The 23,679-nt window shown below is 47.3% G+C and overlaps 1 protein-coding gene and 1 pseudogene across 2 annotated transcripts; one reads left to right on the top strand and one right to left on the bottom strand.

The window, feature by feature from the left end:
• Positions 1-951: 951 nt before the first annotated feature.
• On the bottom strand, positions 952-23,383 carry LOC120844201 (sulfotransferase ssu-1-like). Of its 2 annotated transcripts, XM_040215852.1 has the most exons (4): positions 23,238-23,383; positions 10,221-10,284; positions 4,663-4,819; positions 952-1,850 (listed from the first exon to the last, which is right to left on the bottom strand). In XM_040215852.1, the coding sequence occupies exons 3-4, from the start codon at positions 4,786-4,788 to the stop codon at positions 1,053-1,055; spliced, it is 924 nt and encodes a 307-aa protein (XP_040071786.1). In that variant the 5' UTR covers positions 4,789-4,819; positions 10,221-10,284; positions 23,238-23,383; the 3' UTR covers positions 952-1,052. The 2 variants fall into 2 exon arrangements, with proteins under 2 accessions (XP_040071786.1, XP_040071783.1); XM_040215849.1 differs by lacking the exon at positions 10,221-10,284 and having other exon boundaries at positions 23,238-23,321.
• On the top strand, positions 10,294-11,752 carry LOC120844338 (annotated as a pseudogene).
• Positions 23,384-23,679: the final 296 nt, after the last annotated feature.

Below are 23,679 nucleotides of genomic sequence, written 5' to 3'. Positions count from 1 at the left end.
GCGTCGTTTTTTCCTAATAGCTATAAAAACCGTTGAAATGTCATAAACCCTCATTTTTCATGGATAGTAGGTATGCATCTGATCTCTCGAATACCGCAGACACGCTGTTCTAGGACCTCCCTAGTGACACGCTGTTCCAGGACCTCCCTATAGACGGCGCCAGTGTGTCAGTGTGTTCTCTCATCTTAAGGTACAATGACCCTGGTGAAGGTATCTTGGTTTTTGTTTCTCTTGAACAAACGTATTCTACTACTACTCGCCTTAAGCGATCACAAGAGCTCTGTTGTAAGCAAACTAATGTGTGCAATGCTGCGGCAATTTCACTAATGCCATATGTGTGTATACGTGCCCCGTGCAACACTGCTTGGCAAAGGATGTCGGAAACTTTGCGGGTCAACCCTACAGTGAATCCATAGAGATAAATACATCTTGACAACGCGTACCTGTGCGATTTGTTGCAAGATCCCACAGTTCATGGTTGTATAATGGTGGTTTACTGTATCCGAGGTTCCTTCATAGGTGTTGTAAAGTTCAAGGTGATGGCAATTACCACATTCACAGTGCTTTACGTGGTACGCTGTTTAGCCGCCTAAAACCTGCCGCCATCTTTCCAGATAAGCGGCTAGGTATAGGTTACAAGGAACATTAAAAAAGCGGAAAACGACATAAAGAAATGTAGAAGAAATACTCAGCCAGAGCGGTGACAGTAAACTGTCGTTTTTTGTAGTCGAAAAAGGGAATAAAAAGACAAAAAATGAAACAACAAAGTCAAGACCCAGTGTCACAGTGTGTTAGTGTATTCCCTCTACTACTCCGTGCGTACGGTTCCCCTATTTTATTTTACCATGTACCGAAGTAACAAACAGATGTCATCTTAAGCCTAAAGCGATCTAAGTGCAGGCATATGCATTAACCTAATATGAGTTATAACGGAGTCAGGTGCAAAGAATATAAATGTGTCCCTCACAACATTTTTTTTTAATATGCTTATTTGGGGGAAAAGGGGGGTGGGTGTTGCTGAACGTACCAACCAGTTATGAAAAAAAACCGGATTACAGAGTCTGTTTCCATAGGTCAATTATACCGTACTTCTTGTTCATCTCGTCAATTGTAGCTTGCATCTTCCGTGAAGTTTCTGGCGTAAAATAATTTTTCCACTGACCCATTTCACCTTTGCGAAGAATGTTCACTTTGGCCCCATCCGCCTTAATTGTGACAACCTCTTTCAGTCGTTCAAATTGTGCGGGAGTCTTACCAAGAGCCAGGTTGAGCTCTTCGGGAGAGGGCCGCATAAAACCTTTCATAAAGCTCACAGTACTCTTGTCGAGTACCTCCTTAAAGACATTTTCATTTTCTTCCAGCATTCTTCCATAGCCTTTTCCTAGGAAGTAAGCCAATCTCAAAACAGCGTCAGGCTTGTTCTTCTGAAGTTCCTCGTACGTCAGGAAGAATACGTTTGGCTTGTCTTTGTGCTTGTAACCCGAGAGAACGTGTTCAAAGTAGTTGCCAAAACCGAACTGTCCCCCTAGAAACACGTCCACGAACTCTTCGAAAGTACCGGTTGAGAAGTTGAATGCTGGTGCTTCGTGGACCAGGTGGTAACAGGACACGCAGCAATCCCACGGATTTCTGGCGACGTAGACGTATTTTCCCCTCGGACTGAATGGAACTTTGCCGATTGGAAGGTGCGACCGTAGTAGTCTAGGCTTGCCTGTCGTCTTGAGCCCCTGCATCTCCAGGAACGGGGCTCTCTCGGTGAACTCGGTGAACGAGCTCGCTGATTTTCCTCCGTGAACAATGAGCTGGATGATTTGCTGTGCCCAGTGAGTGCCTGATCGGGGAAAGGTCACCTGCGGAATGCGTTTCGCTGTTCTTATAAAAGAATAATGAAGAAACGTAAAGTCGTGAAATATTTGAAAACTTCCAGACGGGTGTGTGGCTTAGCAGGCCCGAAGCGCTATCACCAAAAGGAAGCTCCGCTATTAACGAGGCTTCAGCGGCTGTTCGATTATTGCCTGTATTCCCTTTCATGAATACCTGTCGCTGGGTTGATGTTGATTTTAGCACCGAATGTAGAGACATTCCGCGACAAAATGCAAAATCAAGCGAGGCTTAAACTACCGCCGGCAGGTAGAGCATTCAGTCTTGGGCGCGTCATAAGTTAAGAAAATAAATATCGATAAGGTTTTTTTTTTTTTCGCTTACCGACATTACTATCTCGGCACTGGTTTGCCGAGCAAGTGGTCGGTAACCTCCAGAAGTGAACAGCCAAGGATATGTCCTCGTTCTCACAATAGCCTCGGCAGTTTTCCGTTAGATACCCCCAAGGCTGTTTCATATCGTCCAGGACTGTGCATGTTTAGTAAAGAGTATGCCCACGTACACCAGCTGGGGTACGTCAAATGGCCGACGTGTTCGGATATCTCCACTCATTCCCATGTTAAGCGGAAATGATATTCATTGTAAAACATTTTTACTACTCCTGCGCCAGTGTCGGATTAAGTCATCGTGATAAACTTCCACCAGCTCGCCTTCTCACTGACTGTAATTTAGCAGCCGAGAGAGCTTTAATCCGAACGCATCAACTGCCCCATGGAGCGGAGCCGACGTTGTTCGTAACCGCAAAAAAAAAAAAAAAAAAAAAGGCAGAGAAATTCCTCCCAGGAACGGCCCTTAAAATGGCTGCGACGCATCCGGCGCACCGGATAGTTCCAAGGAACGACACCCCACAGACCGGCGCTGCTCCCGCGCGCCGCCGCAGCAGCGCACACATCAATATTTGAACGCACTATCAAACATAAAATGCCACGGTCCCCGAACATATTAAATTACAAATATATCACGCAATATATAAATATCAAGTAAATTATTGTCAGCTTGTGTGGGCTACTGCGACGATATCAAATTCTAATAAAATACTATTAGTGAAGAAAGTAACTCAATCTATCGCGAACTTTTAGTACTTACGACCCCAAAAATTATGATTTTCGAAATGCAAAATTATCAACCTCCTATATCGATTGGATAAATGAGCGCCCCCCCACCCCCTCCCGGACTGCGTCATATTGTTTTTCCTCCCCTTAAGAGATTAGATTTTTAAAGCGTACATTAAATTTAGGCCGAACGATAAACACTATCCGCGCACGCTGCTGAGACGAATGGAAGCTATACTTGGTTTCAGCTTCCGTCCGAGCGCAGCCAAAGCTACGTGTGGCCGGAGCCAATCACACGCCAGCAGTAGGTCACGCGTTCTCGCCTGCACTTTTGTATCCCTCCGCTGCGCCGCGGGTCGTCCGCGCCGCCCGCGCTTGCCGAGTATTTCGTCTGCTACGGGTGTATCAACAGTATCGTCTGCTACAGGTCTAAAAAGTGCCCTTTCACATTCTGAAATTTAGTCACAGGGGATGTAAGTACGTAAGCTGGCCGCTGGCGTCTGTGTCCGAGCTTTCCACCTGTTCGGCGTTTCGGCATAGTTTCGAGATGTAAATACACATTGCAAGGTGACCGATGACCCGGCCGTTGATGTTTTCTTGTATTGTCTGCATATATACCGGGGCTCAAGGGGCAGTCCTTTCCACCAGCTTCTCGGCGTTCAATCTGATCGGCAGGTAAAGGGGTACCCTTATTTCGCCGCGTATCAATGAATTGTAGCGGCCCGGACGCTTTTCTTGTTTACAACGCATTCGCGGTACGACGCGGCCGGAGTCTCCTGCCGAATTTGAACGCAGACATTCATCACGACCTCTCGCTCCTGGCGCCCAAACTTGCCTTTTCGAGAAAACGTTTTGAGGTGACTCGGTGAGGAAAGCAGCAAGCAGCGAAGCATATGATTCGTCCATTATGGAAATGAAATCACACAGAAAAAACGAGCGCTGCAGCCGTGTTGCTAGTGGATGGTCGTGTTTTCACCAAACCAGATGCATTCACATATATTAATAAAAACATATACGTCAGATATTTAATTCTTTTAGTTGCAAATGATTCTCAGCACTACACATCTGGAATATTTTGTAATGTTTACGCACAAAACAGTTCTTAAAAAAAAAGTAGTTTTGCGGACTACTTTGTGGTGCGTAGGAATGCTCTTCTCGAAGTTGCAAACCGTCCCTCAGCCTTCGGCTGCGCTCGGTCGGAAGCTGAAATTAAGTATAGGTGTCTCCCAATTGTAGAAATTACCAGTTTGTAATCCCTCCATTATCAAGTTAACCTACCTACGTTTCTCAATATTTACTACATATATTACTTTCAAAATTATAGTTTTGACCGTAAATTACTGCACGTACGATTTAATATTTATTACTTTGTATAAACCGTCTAGCTAATGTTTTCTTCTTTACGCGTGAAAATTGGATGGTTTTCTGCGTCTCCGTCACCATCTGCAGAGCACTCCGGGCCCGAACCTCGTGAAACCAACGAGAATTGAATTTTTTTTTTTGTCCGTGGCTCTGGCATCTTTACGAATCTACTCAACTCTCCGACGCCGCGCCATTGAGGTGGCGCTGCTGTCGATATCGCGCATGCGCAGACGCGTCTCCTCACGCGCGTCTGGTTTCTGCGCTTGCGCGGTGCCGACACCTGGTGTAGGGCAAACGCGGGAGTGTTTGTCAACGAGTTGGTGGAGATGCGGGTGCAAATAAAATATTTGATTTCGAAATGAATCACCTGAATCACGTCGTCCTCTTGCGGTTCAAAGTCGTCCACCGCACGGTAGAGTAATGGATCGAAGTAGACACAGATGTCGTTACCGTCGACATTTTGGGTGTCTGGAACCGGTCCGGACGTGCTCATGATCAGGCAGATAGTTGCGATGTAGGTTCAACTGCAAATGTAATAAAACATATATGAAAAAAAAAACAGTCGAGGAATCAGATTCCTTAGGGCTTATTCGTCAATCAAATGAGATAAAAGCAAAACAAATCAAGGCTTTATTGTATTTTATTTTTTTCAGGAGCGCTGTAGGGTTTTTTTACACAAAAAGCTGTTAGAAATAGCTTGCTGGGTCTGCGTTCCCTTTTACACTGGCAGGAGATCTCATAGCAGACACAAACGAAAAACATTTTCTTAAAATGTCAAAAGGAAACTCCTACGGAGAGGAAAATAAATATACAGCACACTGATATTTTAGAACAAAAATCAATGAAGAAACGTTAACACGTCCTTTTTGACAATTTTGAGTATATATATATATATATATGAATTTGGAAAAGCATGAAAGTAATGTAAACAACATCCGTGCAGACACAGGGTTACTCCCTCGGTCTCGCACGATCTACAACTGCCAATCGTTACATTAGAATGTACTTTAAATATATGTTTCACGAGCAACATATATATACATATCCCGGGTGTTCATTTTTAATTCGAACAGATTTATTTAAAAAAATCCGTAAAAGATGCACTGATACGGTTTGTGCAGGTGAGTTATAAGGCCAGGGGGACATATTATAGGGGGCTAGTCGTAACGATCAGTTGGCTGATTAATTAAAATTCGTTACGTAACTTTTCAATTAATGAAAGTAGACATATGGTTCCAATTAGAAACTTGCACAGCGTCACCGAAAACCACTAAATCAGTAATTTTCAGAAAGACTTTGAGTGCGTGAGAAGCGTAGTAGTGCACTTAAAGTTACGACTCGTGGAGCAGGTACAAGGCTGGGGCTAGATAAGAGACGGAAAAATCGCGCGGGCGCCTTACCGCAACCGCTAGCTTTGTACCTGCTTTACGAGTGGTAACTTTAGTGCACTACTACGCTTCTCACGCCCTCAAAGTCTTTCTGAAAATGACTTGTTTAGTGCTTTTCAATAACGCTGAGCAAGTTTATAATTAGAACCATATGTCTGTTTTCATTAATTAAAAAGTTAATTATCGAATTTTAGTGAATTAGCCAACTGATCGTTACGATTAGCCCCTATAATATGTCCCCCTGGCCTTATAACTCACCTGCACAAACCGTATCAGTGCACCTTTTACGAATTTTTTAAAATAAATCTGTTCGAATTAAAAATGAACACCCGGGATATGTTGTTCGGGAAACATTTATTTAAAGTACATTATAATGTAACGATTGGAAGTTGTTGATCGTGCGAGACCGAGGGAGAAACCCTGTGTCTGCACGGATGTTGTTTACATTACTTTCATGCTTTCCAAGTTCAAAAGTAAAACAGATAAAAAAACTTGAAATGCTGCCAATGAGAGCTACTGGGATAGAGTAAACGATACTTGCAAATGTATTCTACTGGAAGTCTTTAATATCTAGAAAATTACGTTTTTTTTTTGCGGTCTGTATAAGATACACCCAAAATATAACGCAGCTTCCTTTTTCCAATAATAGTGGGTTTTAAAATCAATTTCCCCCGAGAATTTCGACGAAAGTGCCGTCTCAATGGACTCGTTTTTGTGCGAGCCTGTGGGACGCACATGTTGAAGAATGGCTTTGCACGTTTGTTGGCAGCTCCAGCCAGTGTTGTACCATAGCCTCCTATATACAGACAAAGCCTGGCAGATCGCTACGAGAAGCGGCCGCCAAAATGGAAAAGATGGAGCGGCAGACAACGGAGGAGAGGAGAGCCACGTGACGGGCACCCCGCTGCGGTGAGACGCCTAAACACATTTGTCCCGAGCGAACAAGTGTGTTTCGTGTCCTCGCCGCTGCAGAAGCTGTGCACTGACGTCCAAGGTTTCTGAGATATGGCTCTCTGATGCTCTGTACTACCAGATCCTCGAGCTCCAAATCTGCGACCGGGCACTCTATGGCTCCATCGTCGAACTGTCAGGCTTTGTGAGGATAGAGGAGGCTATGGTTGTACGGAAGCGCGTTCCAAGGAACGGAGGGACTCAGGAACACAGGAACGAGGGAACGCCGCTGTTCCACCTTGTACCGATTGAACTGGACCGTGAACTCGGTTCGTTTTTAACGGAATGGCAGTAGAAACGACGTTTTCTTTTTCTTTTAGAGTGCAGCTCTTAGGCGCCTGTTTCTGTCTTCGACGGCGTCGACGTCGGCGTCGCCGTCGGCGTAACCGGGCGTTGCATTAAGGGGCGTTTTCCTAAATGACATCACGTGCGACGTCAAGAGGGTCACGACTGACGTCACTCGTGACGTCACCGCGGGTTACATTATGGGTAGATTTTCCCTCTAAACTTAGCAAAAAAATTTTCTCGCTAATTTACGCGGACAATTTTCACCCGCTAAATTTCACGAAAAAAATGTACCCGCTAAATTAAGCGGAAACATTTTCCCGCACAATTTTGCGGGAAAAATTCCCCACTAAATTTAGCCAAAAAATACCCTGCTAAATTTAGTGTAACAATTCCCTGCTAAACTTAGCGGAAAAAATTCCCCCTAAATTTGGCGGAAAAATTTCCTCGCTCGGAAGAATTTCCCGCTAAATGGGAGGGGAGCTGGAGAGGAGGGTGCGGATGAAGAAGAGGGGCATACCTACCCTCTCCGTACCGTCCCCTCCTCCTTCTTAAGAGCTGCGCTCTGATTCATCGTTACAGGGCATTGTAGATGTCTTTGATTTTTTCTACATTTGTCTGTAATTTTACTTAAATTTATTAAAGAATTCAGGCTTTTTAATATCAGTCAACTTTCGACTTCAAGGGATGGAATTCTAGTTCTTTGTTTGCGACTATAGTCGGGAACAGAACTTTAACAAAGGCCATCTTGGCGGCCCGACAGGTAGTTCAATGCAAATTTTTTTCACTTGCTTGCTTTAATTTATCTGCAGATTATTCCAGGGTTAGAGAGAAATAACCTGAAAATCTTGTGAAATATAAATTGTGGCAAACATGACAAAAACAGTGAAAATACTGACACCGAAAGACACACATCAAAATAAATCTCGATAGGTATCAAAAACTCGTTTGAAAAATAGAAAAGTACTTTGAAGTACAAATAGAATAGCCCATTTTTGCGGGGCAGGAACACATACGCTGCAATTCAGTGTTACGTATCAAAAGCACCTTGTTGTGCATGTTTGGCTGCATTGTATAAAACAAAATATAATCTAGAATGCAAAATTTTGTTTTTAGGACAGCAACGAGCTCTCACTGCAAGACGTAGCCTAAATTTTGAGGTTGATGTTTTTTGTCATGGATGAAATAAATGGCAGAATTGACATTTTGTATATTGCGAAGTAAGGAAGCATGGCTCAAGCCTTTCAATTTGACATATCTTAATCTTCGGTAACACGATCTTAGGGACCTCTATATCAGTTTTGTACCTTCCCCAATAACCTCGAGAGGTCACAGTGATTATGTCCAAACCGGGAGCATCCTTAAGCTTACAATGTAACCGTAGGATGGGCGCGCCCACAAGGCCTTCAACTTTTGAAATATACAAGAATAATAGACCACCTGAACTTCCGAAAAAAAAAAAGAACTTTTGTTAAGGTCTGCAGTACAAAGAGGGGGTCATGTAGGTACAGTGTCCTGTGCCTTGCCAACCCCAGCGCGTCGCTATGATAAACATTGGCGGCATATAATTGTCTCCATATCACGTGGTCACTTGCTCTGGCTGCGAGTTCAGGGGGTGAACGCGGCTCGTTTTTCTTTACTTTTCTTTCTACGACTTTGATTGAGTGTGGTGAAAAACGAACCGGCGTTTCACAGGTCATTAACGCCAGGGATCAGTTCTAAGCGGTATTCAACGGTGCTCTTTGCTGCACACCTTTTTCTCTATTTGTTTCAATTTTGAATGGTGTGAAGAAACTACCACTCTCCTTAAGCAACACCACTTAGAATAATGAAAGCCTCCCCATCGCCTCGCCTCCCTTCGTAAAACGTCATCACAGTCGAATCGCGCTAAGTCGGATATTGGGCCCTAGTCGGATCTTCGACACGCTGATTGAACACGTGCTCCGGTCGAACACTGACGCAGCACTCGTGCCCAATCTCAAGCCTCGATTGATCTGACTACGTTGCGGAGGCCTTCTGCTTATCTAGGTGGTGTTGCTTCGAGGCGCTTTGTTGAGTAAAACTCTCGATAGAATTCTTTACATTTGATTGTTATCAGCCGCCTGGGGCATGCAAAAGCTGAGAACTCCAAGGAATTTTATGACACCCTCAGAAGCATAGCGCTAGAAGCTTATAAGACTTATAAGACGAACAACAATAAATTGAACTAACTTCTGGATTTCTCAGGCGCCCGTTCTCAAATATCAAAGGCCACCATTAGCATGTACAAACAAGATGAGACTAGCTGCCGAAGTGGCCTGGCTGAATTTCGTAAAGGGTATATAAGGTGTGTTCACTGGCGGCCATAGCTGTGTGCGCGACTACTGAGCGCGAGCTGATAAGGAGCTTGCACGGTTCATTTGCATTCGACACTGTCAAGATTGCCGGTCTTAGCAGGCTGTTGATGTGAGCTCGTTCTGAGCATGCGCTCTAAACATCGCCCTCAAATATGGCGCCCAGTGGATTTGTTGCGTACATGATTTTATTGCTCACCGGTTTTCCGGTGTGTTTTATGTCTTACAGTGTTCAGAGTCAAGAAAATTTCCTTTGTCACACCCTGTAGCACCCAAGAACGAGTGCTCGACTGTCAATTCTGGGCTCAAGTTTCAACTTCTCCGCGAAATTAGTGTACACATTATTGTCACAAGTTATTCATATCTCTTCTAAATCTCAACAATTTGCGAATGTACGTACTTTTGCCCGATTTAGAGGATCCAATCATCGTGATTGACGTCGGCGTTTGGAAACGAAATTTGTCCAGGCTCGAAGACGTGTACGATAAATGCTCACACGCGTCGCAACAGTGCGGTTTATAGCCATGCGGCGAACGTATACCCAAATCACAATGTTCACTCAACGAAGGATAACCGATAAAAAGAAAAAGCGGATGCTCCCCAAGCTCGGAGCTGACCGCGCGATACAACCTTACAGGAACTAGTCTAGACATGTTTGCACGTGACTCGAGAGCTCGGAATGTGATTTTTTTTATATACAAATTAAATACGTTGTGTTGACGCGTCGCTCGTTCGCTTTTGTGTTTCAGTCTCGTGTTTTTTCTTTTCTTTTCATATATAATGACGCACGTGTTGATTCACGGCGAGTCGTCATTTCGCAATCCGCTTAATATAAATGTCGAGGGTTCATCCGCGCTTGTCTCTGCTTCACTGCTGTCTCTCCGCGGAAGACTGAGGTAATGTGAGAAAAAGGCCTCGCAGGTCCGCCTGTGTACTAACGTGATTATTCTGCAGACCTGTCATCTCACCTCGAGCCGTCGGCGCCGCCCTCTCCGCGGTCAATCCAAAATGGACGGGATCCTGTCGTGTGCGCTGAAACAGTCGAAAGTAAGACTGCAGCTAATTGACGATCCTGACACCTATCTCATGATAGAACAGGGTATTCGCGGAGGGATTACCCAATGCACGACCCGCCATGCTGTCGCAAATGTTCCGGGAACGGATACGTTTAACCCGCAGCACGAACCGTCTCAGATTTTGGACTTGGACGTCAACGGTCTGTATGCGGCGACAATGAGAGAAGCCCTGCCAGTGTCGGACTTTGAGTGGATGACGAAAGACGAGATTGCCTGCCTGAAAATTGATGACGTTCCAGATGACGCTCCGACGGGCTACATTCTGGAGGTAGACCTCAGGTATCCTCCTGACTTACATGATACTCATTCTGACTTTCCCTTGTCCCCGGTGAAGCAAAGCGTTCCCTACGATTGGTTATCCGACTATCAAAAAAGTCTGATTGACAAGTTTGAAATGCCCAAAGAGGAATCCACTACGAAGCTGTTGCTCACACTTCACGACAAAACAAAATACGTTTTGCACTACCGGATTTCGAAACTGTACATCCAGTTAGGACTAGAAGTCACCAAAATTCACCGAGTCCTAAAATTCTCACAGCGAGCGTTCTTGAAGGCGTTTATTGATTTTAACCACCAGCTGAGACAGCAAGCAACCAACTCCTTCCAGAAGAATCTTTCCAAACTGTTCATGAACAGCATATATGGCAAGACGATCGAGAATGCACGTAAACATGGACACATTAAACTATGTGTTAAAGAGGACGACATACTGAAAAATGCTTCAGAAACCGAACCTGACACAGTTTCGAGCACTTAGCTCGCAGGTCGTAATTTTCCAGTTCGCTCCGAAAGTGATCAAACTCAAGCAACCACTCTACGCGGGGTTCTCGATTCTTGAGATATCAAAAATAGTAATGTACGACTTCTTTTATAATCAACTTCGTCGTGCGATCCCCTCAGCGAGGGCTTTTTACTGCGACACGGATTCCTTCTTCCTACACCTTCAGGGATCAGACGTAGACGACAAACTCCTGCAACTCCGAGACGCATGCTTGGATACATCTGGATATCCAGAGAGTCACAAACTCTTTTCAACCGAAAACAAAATGAAGCTCGGCGTGTTAAAAAACGAATATCCGACTACTCACTTGGTGGCTTTTTGTTGCTTGAAACCAAAGCTATACAGCTTCAAAACAAGCAGCAGCACGTGTTGCGTAAGAGCCAAGGGAGTAAAGAAATCCGAGTCTCGCAAGTTGACCTACGAACTGTACAAGCATGCTCTAGAGACGGAAACTTTGCACAGAGTGATGCAGCATTTGATTGCTCGAAAACTTAACGAGAACAAAAGCATCGCGGTCGAAAAGATTGCTCTGAATCCGTTCGACAACAAGCGATACATTTGCAGCGATAGGATTACGACGCTTCCTTTTGGCCATAAGAGCGTTTTAGGAAGCGAGCGATCAGCCTCCTCATCCACGTCCTGACCTTGTAAATATTTTTTGCATTGCTATTCGACAACTTTTTTTTTTTTTCGCGTTATTGCTTGTGTTGCATATTTTTGTGCAAAGTGTTTCCAGTGGTTTCTTTGTCGCGTAGAGTAAATTTAAAAGCCACATTTGTATTTATATGTGTGCGTGTGTTTTTTTTTTTTTTTTTCTTTTTTTAGAGCGAATGGAAATAAAAAAAGTGAAACACCATATCTGTCTCGTCTTTGGTCCGTATGGATGCGACCATGCTCCGGTTCATTTCTCACGTTGCTCGGTACAGCAGACAGCTAAAATTAGCGAGAGATGACGTGAGCGCGAGAGTTGTCGACATCTACAAAGCTGCCGCTAACATTATCGAGAGATATCGCGTGATAATGGTAAAAGTTCACGCCAGCCAAGGGATTCAGGTGCGCGCCATCTACAAACGGATTCGGCAAGTCAGACGCATTGCGCACGCGCGAAGATACGGATGGACACACCTTAGGAGCACGCACAATTTAACTTTTTAGCAACAGATGGCGCAAGGTCAGACCCACGCTGCAAGATGTCGCTCATGCCCTAACAACAAAGACGTTTAGCAAAAAAGACGTGCGCCATCTATGAACCGAGATGTCAACTCATACGCCTAAAGCCCGGATTTAAACTGTGCACGCGCGAAATCGAGAATATGAGATGGGATCTTCACTTAACGTGCCCTCTATCGGATGAAACACGAACCCTGTGTAACATCACGTGAGCGCCCTCTGTCGGACGCAACTCGAACCCTGTGTGAGATCACGTGGTTAGAATCATGTGATGGGATCCGTGCTGATGACATCCCACGTGACCGTCATGTGACCGCAGCGCAGCGCCCTCTGTCGGATGCAACACCAACCCTGATGACATCACGTGAGCGCCCTCTGTCGGACACAACTCGAACCCGGGGAAAATCACGTGGTTAACATCACATGATAGGAGCCGTGGTGACGAACCAAAACGATCAACGTCACACGACCATGGACACATGACCTGCGGTAACGACGCATCCTGTTGTTTTAACCGCATTACAAAATTCGAGTAGCGCGCGGGAAATCACGTGATCTGAATTGCACACACGGACAACTACGAAGAGTTAAGCCCTCTAGGTAGCAGTGTGCTCGTAGCTCAGCACGATGATGTTCTTTTTGATGTTTTACACCGCATAAATGCGGGCGAAGTTATTTTGGAAGGGGCAAAAATGGCATATAAAGGCTGCACCACGAGGCTTATTGTCAATAAGGAACTGACAGAGCCGATCCACGTGAGAACGTCCGTGCGACAGGGATGTCCTATGTCACCTTTACTGTTTAATGTGTACTTAGAGTTGTTTTGTTTAAGTGTTATTAATAGTAAGCAATGTCAGGGATTCCAGCTGGAAAATGCTGAGATCAAAGGCATGAGCTATGCGGACGACATTGCAGTATTTTGCTGCGACAAGCGAAGTGTTAGCGCCGCTGTTTTATTGGCAAAATCTTTCTGCGAGGCGACGGGTGCAGCAATAAGCTGGAGTAAATGCCGCGGGTTTTGGCACGGTGCGTGGGCCACAACGTCTTCAGTTTTTGAAGGGGTGTGTTGGGATTGCGTGCCCTGCACATACCTCGGAGTGCCCCTACAATGTTACAGAGTGAACAAAAACTATTGGTCGGAAGTCGCCACCGACTTGGGCAGGCGCGCCTCCCGCTGGAGGCAGCGTGATCTGTCCATCTTTGCCAAAGCGACGGTTTGTAATGTTTTTCTAATCTCAAAGCTTTGGTATGTTTTGCAAGTCATACATTGTGCGCGCATCAATGTGCAGAAATTTCACCGCATTTTTGCCGTATTCATTTGGGGAACGAGCTGGGAGCGTATGAGACGGGACAACCTCTTCCATAGGGTATGTAACGGGGGTCTCGGACTATCTCACTTGTTCGTTAAGCAACTCGTTTCTCGGTTTATTTTCCTACGAGATCAAGAGCACCCATTCATACGCACGTTCATCCAGACCAATTTGTCCCCTCACCTGCCGTCATTCATTGTCTCGTCGCATGTTGGGGAGCAAAATGGGCTTGTTGGATACCAGAAAGAGGTTGTTGACACAGTTTATTTTTTATCTGCCCGTTTTTCTTTAGACTACCTGTCTGTTGTGAGCAAGAAAACGCTAGCACGCGACTTGGTGATGAGCCTGTTCCCGACACCACTTTATAGAGCTGTCATTTGTCCCGGTGGCCACGATGTGTTAAAGCGGGTCAAGGGAATGTGTGTCCCTCCTTCAGTTAAATCTTCCTTTTTTAAACTGCACACCAACACTCTACCCGTTAAGGCATGGCTCAGGGAAAAAGGAATCTATGTGCCATGGTCGGTTGACTGCCTTGTATGTAAACAACCAGAAACCATTGAACACGTTTTTATTTTTTGCTGGGATGCAGTTTTTTTTTTGGGACGTCCTCCAACGCACTCTGAAGAAGCAGTTGTGCATTAGCCCATCCGGCATCCGCTTCTTGAACGGAACTAATGACAATGGTGTTCCTTTTGATTTGATTATGTTGCTTGGGTTGTGTAGCATATGGAGGTCGCGCATGGCGGTCCGCCTCGCCGACCCCAATGCTACAGAAGTAAGGTATTACTTTTTCAGCCTCATTAGGCGAGTAGAAAGTGTGTTTTTCAAACCGTGAGCCGAAACCCGATTGGCTAGGCATTTGTGAACCTCTTCTTAAGATGAGAGGTTTTTAATGTGCTCTTTTTTAACGTTTTGACTGTTTATGTTTTGCCTCTGCAATAAAGAAAAAAAAAAAAAGTGTGCTCGTAGCTCAGGGGGTAGAGTGTTGGACTTCTGAGCTGAAGGTAGAGCGGTCGAGTCCCAGTCGGTCGCGGAGCCTTTTTTATGGAATGAAAGGGGCATTTACCGCGCAGCGATTCGAATAATGTAACGTGACCATCATGTGACCGCGGCGCAGCGCCCTCTATCGGATGAAACACGAACCCCGTGTGACATCACGTGAGCGCCCTCTGTCGGACGCAACTCGAACCCTGTGTGAGATCACGTGGTTAGAATCACGTGATGGGAGCCGTGCTGATGACATCCCACGTTACCGTCATGTGACCGCAGCGCGGCGCCCTCTGTCGGATGCAACACCAACCCTGATGACATCACGTGAACGCCCTCTGTCGGACACAACTCGAACCCAGGGAAAATCACGTGGTTAACATCCCGTGCACGTGCGCAATACCAGGAGGCACGTGCGTAATACCAGGAGGCATCTGCGTAATACCAGGAGGCACATGCGTAATACCAGGAGGCACGTGCGTAACACCAGGTGTTGTTAACTCCTGGTATTACGTACGAGGCACGTGTCACGTACGTCACTAGAGGGCGGGACCTCGATGAGCTCCGATTGGTCAATGGGATGGGAGAGAGGGAAAGGGCCCAGCCCTACTGCGCTGTGATTGGTTGGATTGGATTTGGCCCCGCCCTCCTGGGAGAGGGCGTCGGAACGGGGCGTTGGCATGGGAATGGGGTGTGGGAATGTGACGTCATGGTCATGTGGGAGGATGATACAGGATGAAACCAAGGCACGTGCCGAGTACGTGCGCGGAATTTGTTTACTTCCGTGTACGTGACCAGATTTTGTTTACTTCCGGCTCAATCGTGTATCAGAATACACTACTGTAGTGAGTGCCCGTGGTGAATTTCCATGATCGGCTTTGAAAAGATGTCTGCCCAAGATGTTGCGTGAAGAGCTGGCTCACATGTCCTGCGTCCGAAAAAAAGTGGCATTGTGCTGCAGAGTTTCCGAAAGACCAACGGGATCGGGACCAATGGCTGGCTGCAATTCCTGTAGAACATTTACGGTCACCTCGGAAAGCGGACGCTACCTGATTTATATGCCACTTGCATTTTGTGGAAAGTGATTACATTGAGTTCGCAGGTGTCAAAAAGGAAATCCCCTACCATTTAATTCAGCGACGTGTCGTCCACAATATGTTTTTTTCTTCAGTGATAATTGTAAAAAAAAAAAAAAAAAAGTAGACATAGAAAAATGTTTGAAAAAAAAAAAAAAAAGTTTCGTGGGGACTTGAAACCGGTCCTACCGCGTGTGAAGCGGACGTCTTTCCCACTGAGCTAATCGAGCATCTCTTTTTTGGCGAATCTCTTTCCTTAGTAATATTTCAGCCGGTCGGTAGACTAAAAAGTTGGAAAGTTTGCTGCCGATTTTCTTCCAGCAAAAGCGCTCCCGGGCCGAAATCGGGAAGCACCACGCATTGGCGACATTCGCACCAAGTAAAGAAATTGTACGCGTTCATATTCAACTCGAAGTAGACACGTGGTGCTTCACGTTTGCGCGAGCGATGTGTTTAGCCACGAGATGGGAGCGACGGCTCGGCGACGTTTTCATGCAAATCGGCTTGGTGGTCGGGCGTGTCGTACGGGATGAATACCAATTGTTTTAATCAGTCCCAAATTTCTCTTTAAAAGGGAGACAGAATTCGCCGGTGCCGCGAACGACAGTTCTGAAATAGAGGTCCCACGCCCGTCGTCCGCTGCCATCGCCGTCCCCGCGAGTCCTACGATACGCGAAACGACGCACTCACAGAATGCTTCCGGTTGTCTGTGGAACTTTCTTTTTCAATCAACGTATTTGCAGCTTTTTAGAAGCCACAAAAAAATGGGCTTCATATTTTTTTCTATTTTTAATATTGAGTGTGTGCCTTCAGTGACCAACGACTTGATTAAATTTGGTGGTCGCATCGATACCTTAGAAAACGGCCCATGACCACGGAAAAGAGAGTGAGCGAGACTCGAACCGGCCAGTTCTTGATCGGCGGTTTTCGGGCGGAAAGAACCCGAATTTCGAGTCGCAAATTGTGTTCTGGGCAGTTGGTTTCTCATATGTCATATACTACTAAAAACCTCGGCCAGCATAAACACCCTATCAGTGTCCCTTTAAAGAGACTTCTTATCAGTTTCTTATAACTTCTTATATAATCGTATATGGTTCTTATATGGCTATTGTATGCACTTATATTTGGTCATATGCGTTTATTGAAAAAAGCAATTTCGTATACATATAAGTTTGTTTTTTTGCTAGGGTGGTGCTTTTCAGGCTTGACGTTACACGCCAGCTGCCAATGACGTCTATGTTGCCTTTCCATTTGTTTTGCCGCGCCCTTCCCTTTCCCGTTTTCGAAATCGGAAAATGCAGCGGAAGCCTTGAGCGACTGACTGATCGCCAACTGCCAACCGGGAGCGTGATATCCGTACCCACGTGATAAACATACCCTAAACCCCAGTAAAAAAAAAAAAAAAAAGAATTTTAACAAGAAAAAATAAAAAAAAAAACTTTTTTTTTTATTAAGAGAGAGAAAAAAAAAAAAAACGGTCGGAAGCGGAGAGCCGCATTTCGTATGGCGGAGCAGTGTCGCTTTACATTTTCTTGAAGAGTCCTCTTTGGAGAGCCCTTGACGCGTTCGACTAGTGCAGTGGAGACAAAGGCTACCGCTGTCTCCCTGCACTCATAGAAAACGTTCGAATGCAAAAGCTACACGCTAGATGCCGGCATTCCGCGTTTGTACGCGACGATCGACGAGTGCAGTGGAGACAAAGGCTACCGCTGTCTCCCTGCACTCATAGAAAACGTTCGAATGCAAAAGCCACACGCTAGATGCCAGCATTCCGCGTTTGTACGCCAGGATCGACGAGTGCAGTGGAGACAAAGGCTACCGCTGTCTCCCTGCACTCATAGAAAACGTTCGAATGCAAAAGCTACACGCTAGATGCCGGCATTCCGCGTTTGTACGCGACGATCGACGAGTGCAGTGGAGACAAAGGCTACCGCTGTCTCCCTGCACTCACAGAAAAAGTTCGAATGCAAAAGCCACACGCTAGATGCCAGCATTCCGCGTTTGTACGCGACGATCGACGAGTGCAGTGAAGACAAAGGCTACCGCTGTCTCCCTGCACTCACAGAAAACGTTCGAATGCAAAAGCCACACGCTAGATGCCAGCATTCCGCGTTTGTACGCGACGATCGACGAGTGCAGTGGAGACAAAGGCTACCGCTGTCTCCCTGCACTGATAGAAAACGTTCGAATGCAAAAGCCACACGATAGATGCCAGCATTCCGCGTTTGTACGCGACGATCGACGAGTGCAGTGAAGACAAAGGCTACCGCTGTCTCCCTGCACTCATAGAAAACGTTCGAATGCAAAAGCCACACGCTAGATGCCGGCATTCCGCGTTTGTACGCGACGATCGACGAGTGCAGTGGAGACAAAGGCTACCGCTGTCTCCCTGCACTCATAGAAAACGTTCGAATGCAAAAGTCACACGCTAGATGCCGGCATTCCGCGTTTGTACGTGACGATCGACGAGTGCAGTGAAGACAAAGGCTACCGCTGTCTCCCTGCACTGATAGAAAACGTTCGAATGCAAAAGCCACACGCTAGATGCCGGCATTCCGCGTTTGTACGCGACGATCGACGAGTGCAGTGAAGACAAAGGCTACCGCTGTCTCCCTGCACTCATAGAAAACGTTCGAATGCAAAAGCCACACGATAGATGCCAGCATTCCGCGTTTGTACGCGACGATCGACGAGTGCAGTGGAGACAAAGGCTACCGCTGTCTCCCTGCACTGATAGAAAACGTTCGAATGCAAAAGCCACACGATTGATGCCAGCATTCCGCGTTTGTACGCGACGATCGACGAGTGCAGTGAAGACAAAGGCTACCGCTGTCTCCCTGCACTGATAGAAAACGTTCGGATGCAAAAGCCACACGATAGATGCCAGCATTCCGCGTTTGTACGCGACGATCGACGAGTGCAGTGAAGACAAAGGCTACCGCTGTCTCCCTGCACTCATAGAAAACGTTCGAATGCAAAAGCCACACGCTAGATGCCGGCATTCCGCGTTTGTACGCGACGATCGACGAGTGCAGTGAAGACAAAGGCTACCGCTGTCTCCCTGCACTCATAGAAAACGTTCGAATGCAAAAGCCACACGCTAGATGCCGGCATTCCGCGTTTGTACGCGACGATCGACGAGTGCAGTGAAGACAAAGGCTACCGCTGTCTCCCTGCACTCACAGAAAACGTTCGAATGCAAAAGCCACACGATAGATGCCAGCATTCCGCGTTTGTACGCGACGATCGACGAGTGCAGTGGAGACAAAGGCTACCGCTGTCTCCCTGCACTGATAGAAAACGTTCGAATGCAAAAGCCACACGATAGATGCCAGCATTCCGCGTTTGTACGCGACGATCGACGAGTGCAGTGAAGACAAAGGCTACCGCTGTCTCCCTGCACTCATAGAAAACGTTCGAATGCAAAAGCCACACGCTAGATGCCGGCATTCCGCGTTTGTACGCGACGATCGACGAGTGCAGTGGAGACAAAGGCTACCGCTGTCTCCCTGCACTCATAGAAAACGTTCGAATGCAAAAGCCACACGCTAGATGCCGGCATTCCGCGTTTGAACGTGACGATCGACGAGTGCAGTGAAGACAAAGGCTACCGCTGTCTCCCTGCTCTCATAGAAAACGTTCGAATGCAAAAGCCACATGCTAGATGCCGGCATTCCGCGTTTGTACGCGACGAACGACGAGTGCAGTGGAGACAAAGGCTACCGCTGTCTCCCTGCACTCATAGAAAACGTTCGAATGCAAAAGCCACACGCTAGATGCCGGCATTCCGCGTTTGTACGCGACGATCGACGAGTGCAGTGAAGACAAAGGCTACCGCTGTCTCCCTGCACTCATAGAAAACGTTCGAATGCAAAAGCCACACGCTAGATGCCGGCATTCCGCGTTTGTACGCGACGATCGACGAGTGCAGTGGAGACAAAGGCTATCGCTGTCTCCCTGCACTCATAGAAAACGTTCGAATGCAAAAGCCACACGCTACATGCCGGCATTCCGCGTTTGTACGCAACGAACGACGAGTGCAGTGAAGACAAAGGCTACCGCTGTCTCCCTGCACTCATAGAAAACGTTCGAATGCAAAAGCCACACGCTAGATGCCGGCATTCCGCGTTTGTACGCGACGATCGACGAGTGCAGTGAAGACAAAGGCTACCGCTGTCTCCCTGCCCTCATAGAAAACGTTCGAATGCAAAAGCCACACGCTAGATGCCGGCATTCCGCGTTTGTACGCGACGAACGACGAGTGCAGTGAAGACAAAGGCTACCGCTGTCTCCCTGCACTCATAGAAAACGTTCGAATGCAAAAGCCACACGCTAGATGCCGGCATTCCGCGTTTGTACGCGACGATCGACGAGTGCAGTGAAGACAAAGGCTACCGCTGTCTCCCTGCACTCATTGAAAAGTTCGAATGCAAAAGCCACACGCTAGATGCCGGCATTCCGCGTTTGTACGCGACGAACGACGAGTGCAGTGGAGACAAAGGCTACCGCTGTCTCCCTGCACTCATAGAAAACGTTCGAATGCAAAAGCCACACGCTAGATGCCGGCATTCCGCGTTTGTACGCGACGATCGACGAGTGCAGTGGAGACAAAGGCTACCGCTGTCTCCCTGCACTCATAGAAAACGTTCGAATGCAAAAGCCACACGCTAGATGCCGGCATTCCGCGTTTGTACGCGACGAACGACGAGTGCAGTGGAGACAAAGGCTACCGCTGTCTCCTTGCACTCATAGAAAACGTTCGAATGCAAAAGCCACACGCTAGATGCCGGCATTCCGCGTTTGTACGCGACGATCGACGAGTGCAGTGAAGACAGGCTACCGCTGCCTCCCTGCACTCATAGAAAACGTTCGAATGCAAAAGCCACACGCTAGATGCCGGCATTCCGCGTTTGTACGCGACGATCGACGAGTGCAGTGGAGACAAAGGCTACCGCTGTCTCCCTGCACTCATAGAAAACGTTCGAATGCAAAAGCCACACGCTAGATGCCGGCATTCCGCGTTTGTACGCGACGATCGACGAGTGCAGTGAAGACAAAGGCTACCGCTGTCTCCCTGCACTCATAGAAAACGTTCGAATGCAAAAGCCACACGCTAGATGCCGGCATTCCGCGTTTGTACGCGACGATCGACGAGTGCAGTGAAGACAAAGGCTACCGCTGTCTCCCTGCACTCATAGAAAACGTTCGAATGCAAAAGCCACCCGCTAGATGCCGGCATTCCGCGTTTGTACGCGACGAACGACGAGTGCAGTGGAGACAAAGGCTACCGCTGTCTCCCTGCACTCATAGAAAACGTTCGAATGCAAAAGCCACACGCTAGATGCCGCCATTCCGCGTTTGTACGCGACGATCGACGAGTGCAGTGAAGACAAAGGCTACCGCTGTCTCCCTGCACTCATAGAAAACGTTCGAATGCAAAAGCCACACGCTAGATGCCGGCATTCCGCGTTTGTACGCGACGATCGACGAGTGCAGTGGAGACAAAGGCTACCGCTGTCTCCCTGCACTCATAGAAAACGTTCGAATGCAAAAGCCACACGCTAGATGCCGGCATTCCGCGTTTGTACGCGACGATCGACGAGTGCAGTGGAGACAAAGGCTACCGCTGTCTCCCTGCACTCATAGAAAACGTTCGAATGCAAAAGCCACACGCTAGATGCCGGCATTCCGCGTTTGTACGCGACGAACGACGAGTGCAGTGGAGACAAAGGCTACCGCTGTCTCCCTGCACTCATAGAAAACGTTCGAATGCAAAAGCCACACGCTAGATGCCGGCATTCCGCGTTTGTACGCGACGATCGACGAGTGCAGTGGAGACAAAGGCTACCGCTGTCTCCCTGCACTCATAGAAAACGTTCGAATGCAAAAGCCACACGCTAGATGCCGGCATTCCGCGTTTGTACGCCACGGTCGACGAGTGCAGTGGAGACAAAGGCTACCGCTGTCTCCCTGCACTCATAGAAAACGTTCGAATGCAAAAGCCACACGCTAGATGCCGGCATTCCGCGTTTGTACGCGACGATCGACGAGTGCAGTGGAGACAAAGGCTACCGCTGTCTCCCTGCACTCATAGAAAACGTTCGAATGCAAAAGCCACACGCTAGATGCCGGCATTCCGCGTTTGTACGCGACGATCGACGAGTGCAGTGGAGACAAAGGCTACCGCTGTCTCCCTGCACTCATAGAAAACGTTCGAATGCAAAAGCCACACGCTAGATGCCGGCATTCCGCGTTTGTACGCGACGATCGACGAGTGCAGTGGAGACAAAGGCTACCGCTGTCTCCCTGCACTCATAGAAAACGTTCGAATGCAAAAGCCACACGCTAGATGCCGGCATTCCGCGTTTGTACGCGACGAACGACGAGTGCAGTGGAGACAAAGGCTACCGCTGTCTCCCTGCACTCATAGAAAACGTTCGAATGCAAAAACCACACGCTAGATGCCGGCATTCCGCGTTTGTACGCGACGATCGACGAGTGCAGTGGAGACAAAGGCTACCACTGTCTCCCTGCACTCATAGAAAACGTTCGAATGCAAAAGCCACACGCTAGATGCCGGCATTCCGCGTTTGTACGCGACGATCGACGAGTGCAGTGGAGACAAAGGCTACCGCTGTCTCCCTGCACTCATAGAAAACGTTCGAATGCAAAAGCCACACGCTAGATGCCGGCATTCCGCGTTTGTACGCGACGATCGACGAGTGCAGTGGAGACAAAGGCTACCGCTGTCTCCCTGCACTCATAGAAAACGTTCGAATGCAAAAGCCACACGCTAGATGCCGGCATTCCGCGTTTGTACGCGACGATCGACGAGTGCAGTGGAGACAAAGGCTACCGCTGTCTCCCTGCACTCATAGAAAACGTTCGAATGCAAAGGCCACACGCTAGATGCCGGCATTCCGCGTTTGTACGCGACGATCGACGAGTGCAGTGGAGACAAAGGCTACCGCTGTCTCCCTGCACTCATAGAAAACGTTCGAATGCAAAAGCCACACGCTAGATGCCGGCATTCCGCGTTTGTACGCGACGATCGACGAGTGCAGTGAAGACAAAGGCTGCTAGCTTTAGGTCTACCCACTAATCATTCCGACCAGAGCTCGGCGTTCTGAAGTCCCTACGCGTTCCAGTCTCCTCATTTCCCTCAGTTTCCCGACCCCTTGTGGAATGCATGTCTATTGACGCTTGAAGTGATACCAGAAAAAATAATAGGACGACACATCTGCTAGCAAAAGTGAGTCAAACTGTACTGAGCGCGCATTCGGAAGGTCTCATTTGAAGCGCCCTTTCACCCCACGCTTATGCTGGAAGAGCTAACGTCGTGTTCTCAAACTTTGGCCTTCTACCCCCAAACGCTCGCGTCCCATTCTCAGGGAGTTTGAGCTCATGGCGATGAATAATTTACGCAAGCCGAGAAACACGGTTCTCCTTTCTCGGGAACGCCCCACAAAGAAAAAAACGAGTGGATCGAGTGCGTACATTGTGAGGAATTAGTCCGTTGCAGTGAAAAGATCGGAAGTGGTTTGTTACGAAACATTTTGTCTTAACAAGTATGTAAGGTACTTACATTTTCTTTCTTTTTTTCCCACCGATGATGTTGCTTCCTTACATGTCCGAAGTCTGCCTCTTGATGCTCCTAAGTCGAGTCAAGCTGCAAGAAAATGGGCTATTTGTGGCGAACGTTAAAACTTTAACGGAAAAGGCGTGATGAAAGGAGAACAAGAGGGAAATAAAAAAAAATAAAAATCGAGGTCTCAATTAAATATAGAAAAAAAAATAAGAAAAACCTGTTCTTCTGGTACAGGGGGAAAATAGAGTGAACTGGATCGACTCTTGTTTCAAAGGAAAAGAAAAAATACAATTGCGTTTTTGTTCGAGTTAGGCACGTGTACAGACCAAGGACTGGTTGGGTCGATGAAGGCTAGGAATTTTAATTTCACAGTGTGATAGCTTGATCCAACAAGCCCACGTCCCTCACAACCTCAATAATTATGGAAAGAAATCGATTG

This window comes from Ixodes scapularis, unplaced genomic scaffold (genome assembly GCF_016920785.2).
Source record: "Ixodes scapularis isolate PalLabHiFi unplaced genomic scaffold, ASM1692078v2 PGA_scaffold2__306_contigs__length_199485367, whole genome shotgun sequence".
Lineage (NCBI taxonomy): Eukaryota > Metazoa > Arthropoda > Arachnida > Ixodida > Ixodidae > Ixodes > Ixodes scapularis.
The sequence above is the reverse complement of the archived record's forward strand: the minus strand, read 5'-3'. Positions and strand labels throughout refer to the sequence as shown.